At 42.6% G+C, this 10,595-nt stretch overlaps 1 protein-coding gene across 2 annotated transcripts in view; it reads left to right on the top strand.

The window, feature by feature from the left end:
• Nucleotides 1-5,137: 5,137 nt before the first annotated feature.
• NRP2 (neuropilin 2) overlaps nt 5,138-10,595 on the top strand; it is a 354,082-nt gene continuing 348,624 nt past the window's right edge. For both annotated transcript variants that reach the window (XM_033944681.1, XM_033944684.1), the window contains exon 1: nt 5,138-5,667. In XM_033944681.1, the coding sequence (XP_033800572.1) occupies nt 5,595-5,667 (73 nt within the window). In that variant the 5' untranslated portion in view covers nt 5,138-5,594. The remainder of the gene's footprint in view (nt 5,668-10,595) is intronic.

Genomic DNA, 10,595 nt, shown 5'->3' with positions numbered 1-10,595 from the left:
TAAATTGCTTTGAATATTGGGCGGCATATTAATAGGGTATTTAGAATGAGATGGAGACTGTTTACCACCTGTTAACTTTAACATGGATGTTAAGGCAGCCCAGTTAATGTTAACTCTGCAGGTGTAACTAACTATATGGTGTTATCTGCAATGCAATTACCAGGCAATAAAGAACATTCTTAGTAGAGAGGATACTGAGAATGCCCTCAACAGTTAATTCACAAGTTTTGCAGATGCCGAGCATTAATTTTGGCAATCACCACACAATATGGGGGTCATGCATCCAAGTACATGTGCTGAGTAGAGTACATTTTGGAGGCAGATAAATGCCTGTATTGCCTTTCAAAAACTGACATAAAAATAACACTTTTTTTCTTACATTTCATATAGGTGCCTTTTTTTGAGCCTGATATGATCACAAACCTTAATAACAATGGCCTCCCCCGTCCCCTTTTACGAAGCCACGTTAGGCTTTTTAGATTCAAACAATTTTTATTGATGCAATCATCATATACAGCAAATACAACATCAAAGCACATCAATAATGCATCAACTATTATAATATAATATACATAATAAAAGACAAATTCCAATTTCAATAAACCCCCACTATATCTATATGTGTTTGAACCATTACCATCCTTCTCCACACCCACCCCTCCCCACCCAATAGTACTCTCTACCCAATGATACTCTTTTCATTTAACTAAATAAAAGCCCAATTAAGAGATCCAACTTAAAATCGTACTACGGCCCTTAGGATGCAAATCTTGCAAATATGAACCCCAGATTTGTATAAATAACATCTTTCGCTTTCTTATAATTCCAGCATCTCTAGCTTCCCAAATGGCCAACTGATATAATTGGTTTCGCCAATGCCGAAACCTCAGAGGATCGGGGATCGTCCAATATTGTAATATACATTTTCTAGCCAAGAGACTCATTTTCCTACACAATGCGCTATTTCCTTTAGGTAAATGGCCAACAGCCTCTGGCAAATCCAAAATAAAGAAAGAAGGAGAACAGCGCATTTCTATGAGCGTCAGAGCTAATACCGCTGTGGCCAAGATAAAAAAATCCTAATGCAGCTTTGTAAAATGGGGAGGGGGGGGGGAGAGGAGAGGATAATTTGTAATTTGTAACAAATCTATGGCCAACCAATCAACTAGTTCTGATCTGTCAGTGCCCGACATATCCAATCAGTCCACTGCACCTTGGACTCCAAATTCCACAAAATTTCATTATTAGTCACTAAAAAAGGTATCCATCAACAACTCCAGATCTACAAAGTGCTGCCTCCCTTGCACACCTCTGGGGAATATACTTTCTAGCATGTTCTTAACTACATTACATTTTCTTATATACCATTCCACTGAGATCACATGACATGAAGGGAGATGCAGATATCTGCTACAGCACTCAAGAGCATTACTACAATGTGTTCACTAAGTTTACTGAGCAATGGAGACCTTATTGTTCCTGGAGAAAAGTAGATTATTTGAAGTTTATATGCTTTCATTAGGAGGGGGTGCTGAAAAGTTCTCAGCCCACCCAAAAAGAGAATGACTTAGATAAGGTTCAAATCAATGATCTGAAACAAAGTCAAAACAGAGAATTTTGTGTCTGAAAATTGGCACTTAATGTAATAAAATAACTCTTTTCAGCTACAGTGGCAAAATAGTGCTCCGAATTTAGGAAGTTGGTTGGTTGAGCTGAGAACTTTTCGGTGCCCCCTTCTATAGATCACTATGAAAATGATCCAAGGATAGTATCACACGTGGCCTTTAACACATAGGACCCATTTACAGATGTTATTTTGTTACAGATTTTATTTTGGACTTAAAGCAGTTATTCTTCATCTTGCCTGACAAGGTATCTATTCTTAGCTGATTCTTCCAAAACGATGGATACTTGACTGAAGAACTTCATGCATTTTACAAAGAAACAAGAATCTCTGCTACTAAAAAAATGTTATATAGTAGGTTTCATATCCGATTTGATTTTTTCACATAAGTTTACATAATAGCACTGCCTTCTGCCAGCTCAATCAGTTTAAATAACTGGACTGATGTTTTCTATTTATAGAAGGATATGACCTCCTTCAACGTAAAGTTTAAGTTCTATTTACTGTCAGTGCTTCTATCCTCAAGCACCATCTTCTAAATTTTTCATTTCAGGTTTTACCAGTATTCCGCTGTCAGTCTTATTTTGTTTATCTTTGATTGCAATTTAACAATTATTTCTTCCATCAGTATGGAAAGCATTATGTTTATGTGGGGACTGCAGCACAAATTAGTTTTAAAAAAAATCTATTCACAGCAACTGCAAACCATAAAAACACATATAGGTACAGAAGGTTGTGGGACCCAGCCGCCAATAGGCTCAGTAATTATATATGATTTGTATATGCAAATTTGGCTTAGAGGATGGTATGTCCGTGAAAAAAGCAAATAAACCTGATTCTTGCAATGGAGCACTTAAATATATTTATGTTCATATTTGTATTTGGACAACAAAATGGGAAAAAACATGCCTATGATAATTGAATTGGTTTTCTGTGTGCTGCACCTGTTCGCAAAAAGTGAATATGTGGGCAGAACATAAATGAGATTAGAAGTGGCACAAAGATGTCATTAGCATGTATGACACAGGATCTCAACATCGCAGTTTGCCAATAAACAGTGGTCCAATCAGTTTGGTGAAGACACGTGATCCCCATGTAGATGGAAGCCATTGCTCGTTACCATGGCAACAGTCACTAGCAGTTGATTATTGACTGCTGACATGAAAAATTAACTCCACCCCCAAACTTCACTCAGGAAGATTAATGGGAACCAAGCAATATAATTTTCTCAGGTTGAAAAAAATGTTTAATATTGCCAACTGGCTCCAGATTCATCCAACTGGGTTGATCCAATTCTAAATTTATCCCATCACATATATAGTCTTGTGGGTCTCATTTTCCAATTGAATTCCCTAGAAAAGGCAAGACTACAAATCTCTCCATGCAATGGGGCAAACCTGGGACAGAACTAGGTCAGTGGGCAAAACTAAATCATAAATGACAAAACTTGGTCTTTAGAAGGAATTTGCTTCTTCCTCCACCTTTGATGATATAGAGATTATGCTTGCAGATGGGGCAATAGAATCCTGTTAAAAAAAACACAACACATTCACAAGTCCTCTGTTCTAATTCTCAGGATGTTTGGTTTACATATTTAAAAACAGGAAAACAACACAAGGCTGGCCCAACCAATAGGCATGACTAGGAGGCCACCTAGGTAATCAGCTTCTTGGGAGCAGCAAAACAATGTCCTGACACCCACAAAAACTCAATAAACTATCAACCCTTTACCTCAACCGGCATTTTTATAGGATGTTTGTGTGATGATCATGATAGTTAAGTAAAGTTTAATTACTAAAAGGGTGTAAGGCTGGTTTGCTTAGGTCAGGCACTCAACAACTTTGCATCAGCTCTGCAATAACCTTAATTTATAAAACAGTAGTGCTATAAAGGCGATTTGGTGTATCCTGAAAACCTAATTGGCTGGGTATGCCTTGAGGACAAGTTTGAGAACCACTATTATATATATATATATATAATAGTGGTTCTCAAACTTGTCCTCAAGGCATATAGAGTAGTATATTAGTAAATATACTACTCTATCTATCTATTGGCTGGGTATGCCTTGAGGACAAGATTGAGAACCGCTATTATATATAGTTTTATATATATATATATATATAGTAGTAGTATATATAATAGTATATCTACTGTATATATATACTACAGTAGTATATATATACAGTAGTATATTAGTATACTACTCTATCTATCTATAGTTTAATAGCTCAGACAGCTTTGATGACCCTACTACAAAGAGCTTACAATCTGAATGTGAACAAGTGTAGACAGATAGATTGTGTTTGATTATGCTCTACAAACACACAGATAAAGATATACACAAAAAAAGTTACAGGACAGAGGAAGATCCTTAGACGAAATTTGAGGAGAAATCCTAAAAGTTAAATTTATTTTATGCTGCAATTAGACTAATTTGCTATTCACAGTGATAACAGTGCTAAAGTAATAAATGTTCACAGCACCGAGGTACAAAGGAAATCAACAAAAAGCCCGAGGTGTAAGTGTTTCAGATGTTGTTAGCGCCGGCCTCTCTGAAATGTTCACACCTTCAGAAGTAATTTGTTGATTTCATATCTCCTCGGCTTCTCGGAGCACTTCTGACCACACAGTCATTAAGACTATGAATTACAGTACATTTGCAGATGAAAATTTCGCGTCTAGCGGGCAAAAATTCATTTCTCTATTAATACTGTGGGTGCCTATTGTGGATTAAATAATAGGGAGTTTTAACCAAATGAATCCCTTTTGATGGAAATTGATTCCCCACCCCCTCCAAATGGTGTTTAAAAAAAACCTTGAAAAATGAAGCACGGAATTAAAAAGAACCCATTGTTATTTGAATCTGGTTCTTTTTGACGCCTAAAACAATTACATGTCCCCAAACTTAAACAAAAAAAAAAAGCATCCCAAATCCGCAGACTCCCACCTCTAACAGAGCAAATATTGGATTTCTGTGTGGCAATCCCTATTCATGAACTAACGGGCGTGCCGATACTGCCAGCTCTAGAGCTTGCATTTTGACGGGACTCAAGCAGCGCTTTTGTTTAGCGCTGCTTTATTTTGGAAAAAGGGGGCGAAGACCGCATGCTTCGACCCCCCCCCCCCATGTGCTTTCCTATTTGGATTCAACGTCTCCGGGGTGCTCGGGTTTTCCACCTCGCAGTCTTAACCCCTGGGGGGGGGGGGTCTCGCCCTTGGATCCGGGGACTCCCGTCTACCTGGTCCGAAAAGAACGAAAGGCGACTTTGGAACAGCCCGGAACGAAAACGAGGGCGCGAGACCTGTTGCTTCGGCGCGCGGAGCGGAGCCAGGGGGGGGAGAGGCCCGCCTCGAGCGAGCGCGCGCTGCCGCTTCGCCTCTGGCCCTCGCTCGCGCCGCGCGGCTTTTAATCGGACGCAGCCAGGGATGGGCGGGGCCCCGGCAGAGCTCTGCCTCCCCCGAGCCCACATGCGCGGGCTGCGCTCCCTGAAAAAGGCTTGCGAGGAGCTGGGAGAGAGGCAGAGGCGAAGCAGGAAGGCGGCAGCGAACCCACAACCCCTCCTCCCCCCCCTCCCTCTCAGTCAAAGAGACAGACCAGACGGGGGCCAGGCGACTGACTGCAGCATCCCTTGAGCTGAGTGGGAGATCGTTTAGCGATAGGACTTGGGGGGAAGTAGCCCACCCGGACTTGCCATTGATTGCGCTCAGCCTTGCCTGGGATGCCGCTCTCTACCGCACTTGGGAAACCTTTTCCGACGTTACGTCTCCGGGAGTGAAACTTTTAAGAAGCCGACTGCTTAGATGATTAGAAAAGACATCAGTGCTCTCGTGCTGAAAAGAGAAATTGGATTCTGATTATTATTATTTTTTTCCCCCAAGACTCGTTATCTTTGTGCGGGACTGAGGGTAAAGGGCAGGAGCGGCGGATCTCAGGGAAAGGAAGAATTATTCGGTTGGGGAAGGACGAGAAATGGATCCACCGCGTCTCCTTTCCGTAATTTTGGCTCTGTGCATTTCAGGATGCGAAGTGACAGGGCAGGCAGGTAAGGGATCGGAGCCGAGCCGTCGAGATTTTTGTGGGTTTTCTTGCTGGCATTTGCTTTTCCATTCTGAATATGCAACATGTGCACAGAACCAAATATCTTTCCATTAAAAAAAAAGGGAACAGAAACTCATCGTGGCATCTTCGTCGTTGCTCTAGAGTGGCTTTTTTTTTTTTTCCAATGTGCTTTTCCTCTTTCTGTCTTATTCTGTAACGAGATGCGTTAGGTCCCTGCGTGTCTGTTTCGAAACAGGGTTTTGGCGGCGTTAGGATGTCGCATCTGGAGTAAATCAAAGGTTTATAAATACTACAAAGCCTTTCGCATTATACGTTTTTATTCTGATTTATTTTGTGCATGTCTAGAAACAAAGCAGACGGACCCTCTTACGGGTTTTCTTCAGGAGGGGGCATTAAATCATGTATTGCAAAATCCATCTAAATGCGTAAAAAAAAACCATCTAATTCAATTAGGGGATTATGTTCCTGTTTTGTTGGTTTTCCCTTTTTTGAAGGAAGAAACCTTGCTGGGAGTGGAGAAATAGAAGGGTGGTGGCGTCCTTGAGGTTGGCAGAGCACATGGTTCGCCCATAGAGTGAGCCTAGCCAGACCTAAGCTCTAATTCCCCAGATCTAGTAAAGAAACGGATTACATTTGTCCAGTAAGAAACCACCAGTATCTAGTTTTGTGTTTGTGGACGTGTATTTCTGTACGTTCAAGTGACTGGCAGGGCAAACGCATTACTTCAGCCAGTAGTTGAACATATCCATCCCAGGGAGGATTCTCTGCTGTCACCCTGTGTGTTTCTGTAACGCTTCTTTCTCTCTCTCCCCCTGTGTGCTTCTGAGAAAAAGTGAGGCCATGGGCATACATGCTTAAAGCGAGAAAACAAACATTGGAAGTCTCAGAGATCTATGGCTCCTGTGAAGTGGTTCGAAACTTTTCAGGGTGGAATTCAGCTGCCAGAAAGCAGGGGAGAGTAATGTGGTACACACTGTACAGAGATAAGAAACAGAGAGCCTTTGCGGAACTGCGCTTCATAAGGAATATCTTGCATATTACAAATTTCTGAACCGGGATAAGAAAGTTATCCGGAAAGGACATAAAGTTCAGATTTTCTATTCCCCTCCCTCCTCTGATCTTTAAGTTGGGTCAGCAATTTAAGTAGGGGGGGGGGGGAGAATAATTTAGAACTAGTAACTAGTAGATCTGGTGATTTTTTAATATATATGAGGTAATGACCATAACAACCACTTGTTGAGCCTGAATTAGAAGGAAACACTGGTTGCAATTTAACTTGGTGATTTCGAAAGCAATTGTGCACTGAACTGTTATGCTATTTGGGGGGGGGGGATGTGGTTCAATTTGAAACTAGAATCACTTTGTTTTCAAGAATGCTAGAGTTCAATTTCTCCCTAGTGAGCAGTTTAAAGCGCATTTCTAGGCATTTTGCATGCTTGGAAAAACCGTGAGTCTTGTTGCCCGGACTGTGGCACTCAGGAAACCTTTGACATCTATGAAACTCGACAGAATCACTTTTGTTTGTGGGTATGTGTTTTACAGCACTAGGGTGAATGAATAGTAAGGGGGATTTGTATATACCATGCCATATTGATTCATGTATCCCGCAAATGTCGGCTAGGAATCATTGCAGCTTACATAATATTAGAATGATACAGAGATATAGGTTTCATGCATATGAATACGTTGTAACAGGTCAGTGCAGCGAAGTGAATAGAGGGAAGGGGTAAAACGCGGACCTGACGGACCTCGCAGATCTAAACCCGCACGTCCTTAAAAATCTGAGGTCCGTGCCACTTGTAGTTAGTTTCTGGCTCTGACAGACCTCAGTGACAATTTAGTGCTGACGGATCCGTCTCAGCAAAGAGAGGGAAAAGTATTAGGATCCGTCAGCGCTATAATGTCATCGAGGTCTGTCAGAGCCGCGGACCTCAGATTTTTTAAAATTTACTGGGGCTGCAGGAAACCAGTTTAAAGGTTCGTTTTAGAGCCGCTCCAGCACTAGTCTCTGGCTCTGACAGACCTCGGTGACATTTTAGCGCTGACGGATCCTAATACTTTTCCCTCCCTATGCTGAGACGGATCCATCAGAGCTAAATTGTCACCAAGGTCTGTCAGAGCCAGAAACTAGCTACAAGCGGCACGGACCTCAGATTTTTAAGCACGTGCGGATTTAGATCCGCGAGGTCCGTGAGGTCCGTGAGGTCCGCGTTTTACCCCTTCCCTTGAATAGATGCGTCTTCATTTCCTTGCTGAATTGGAAGTACAGTATGTGGTAAATTGACGTAAGCTGCTTGGGAGTTCATTCCAGATTTTGGGTCTTTGGAATCTGCCTCTCTGTGGGGTATTAATCCAATCAAATAAAGCAACCACGGTACTGCAACTCAGAAGTGGGAGATCAGTAAAACGTACTAAACATATATAAATGTAAACTGACTCCTATCTAGTGAAGAGAACTGTAGTCTCAGTAGATGGATCATATACTTATACGCTCAGAGATATGAAACTCTAATGGGGAGTGATAACCCCCCCCCCCCCCAGGAGTTCACTGTCCAGTCATTGCGTTAGATCATGTGATCAATCTCTGAGGCTAAATGCTAGGTTATAACAATATCATTTTTAAATTTCTTTTTGTTTTCTTCTTTTTTGTTTTTATATTTTCTAAAAGTGTTCAATGATGAAAATCAGATAGCAAAAAAAATCACAAGTTTACAGAAGTCTTCACTTAGTTTTAAACATAATCCGGGGGTCTAGCAGGTTCTGTGGAAAAAAAATTCTTTCGAAAGCTATGAATGCTTTTTGGGATTTTTTAAGTACTGTAGTTCATTATTCAGAAATTGAGAATTTGAAATATTGCACAGTGAGTCCCTGAGTCTTTTAGATTGGCAGATAGGGGAGCAGTTTTCCTGAGCTTTGAGCAGACGGATCCCTGTCTGGAAAGGCTGACTCCAGATGAATGCATTAGACGTGAACTTTAGACAACCCTCCTGCTAGCATTTATGTGACTCCTACCCCTAACTTCCCCTTTCAAGATACTTTTCATAACAGGTAGAAAATCTTTTGGGGTGAAAGTGAAGGGTTTGGCCTATTCATTTTTATTTGCTGGTTTGGGCTTCCTAGGGCAGTGGGCAGATCTAACAGGTCTGCATGGAAGACTTATCTGTATTCGGAGAGTCTTGGGGTAAGTGGGAGCAACTCCCAAACCCTCTATGTCAGGAATATAGCTACCTTTCCAGCTCTGCCTGTTTTTATTTTTTCTTGCCTTTACAATACAGGCAGCTGTGAATTCTACCCATTCTTGAGTTGCAATCACAAATCACTTGGTTTCCCTTTATTGTTATTTCAAAGTAATCTTATTTGATTTCTTAGAAATGATCTCTTCATGAGAAAGGATCATTAATACCAGCCTAAAAGAGGCCATCTCATTGGCAGCTGAGGTTGGAATCCAGTGCTATAAGGTATCCAGAAGATGTTTGAGAAGAGGCTGGAAGCCCTGAATATGTATACCCTAGAGCAGGGGTGTCAAATATCGGTCCTCGAGGGCCGCAATCCAGTCGGGTTTTCAGGATTTCCCCAATGAATATGCATGAGATCTATTAGCATACAATGAAAGCAGTGCATGCAAATAGATCTCATGTCTATTCATTGGGGAAATCCTAAAAACCCAACTGGATTGCGGCCCTTGAGGACAGACATTTGACACCTCTGCCCTAGCGGAAAGGAGGGACAGGGGAGATACGATTCAGACGTTCAAATACTTCAAAGGTATTAACTAGAACAAAATCTATTCCAGAGAAAGGAAAATGGTAAAACCAGAGGGCATAATTTGAGGTTGAGGGGTGGTAGATTCAAGAGTAATGTTACAATACAGGCAAGCAGCCTTTACAGAGAGGGTGGTTGATGCGTGGAATGGGCTCCCGAGGGAGGTGGTGGAGAAGAAAATGGTGATAGAGTTCAAACAAACATGGGATGAACACAGAGGATCCCTAATCAGAAAGTAATGGATATACATTGAAGGAACTAGGGTCAGTACTGGGCCGGCTTGCACGGCCTGTGTCCCGTATATGAACATTCAGTTGAGGACGAGCTGGGGAGGGCTTTGATGGCTGGGATGGTTAAGATGGGCTGGAGTGAGCTTTGATGGAGACTCCAGTAGATGGAACCTAAGTACACTACTGGGCAGGGCTCTGGGTTTCTGGCCCTTCATCAGGTTGGAGGGGTCTGATGGAGAGGAGAGACACTAAAAAAAAGGGTCACGGACAGTGGCGTAGCGAGGGTGAGTGGTGCCTGGGGTGGTAGTACCCCTCCCCGGCCCTCTTCTCTGCTCCCCTCTCCTTCCCGACACTCCCCCCCCCCCCGCTGTGTGCAAGCCCCTTCCCTTCCCTCATCATGAACTTGCTACCCACGTTGTGTCGGCTCTCCCTCTGATGTCACTTCCTGGGTGTGGAAGTGATGTCAGAGCGAGCCGACACCGACACGGGCAGCAAGGTTGTGATACTGCTTGCGTCGGGAAAATTAAAGAGGTACGGGGGAATAAAAGGGGTGCACGCGTGCAGCTGGGGGGAAGGTTGGGAAGGAGCAGGGGGGCGGAGAGGAGGATGGGTCCCGGCATCCGGGGCAGGCCGCCCTCGCCCTCCCCCCCCTTACTACGCCACTGGTCACGGATATAATATACCATCTTTCTGTAATACAGCCAAAACAGTTTACCTGTATTATATGCAGGCACTTTCTCTGTCTCTTTATGGGCTCACCATTTAAGTTTTGTATCTGGGAAAATGCAAAGTAAAGGGACTTACCCAGAGTCACAAGGAGCTGCAGTAGGAATTGAACCAGGTTCCCCAGCCCACACTCCTCCATGCTGTGTGCATGATTCCCACTTCTTCCCTACATTAGTTCTTTCACCAGCTGATA

The sequence above is a fragment of the Geotrypetes seraphini genome, chromosome 5, assembly GCF_902459505.1.
Source record: "Geotrypetes seraphini chromosome 5, aGeoSer1.1, whole genome shotgun sequence".
NCBI classification, from domain to species: Eukaryota; Metazoa; Chordata; class Amphibia; order Gymnophiona; family Dermophiidae; genus Geotrypetes; species Geotrypetes seraphini.
This window is presented reverse-complemented; position numbering and strand designations above follow the sequence as displayed.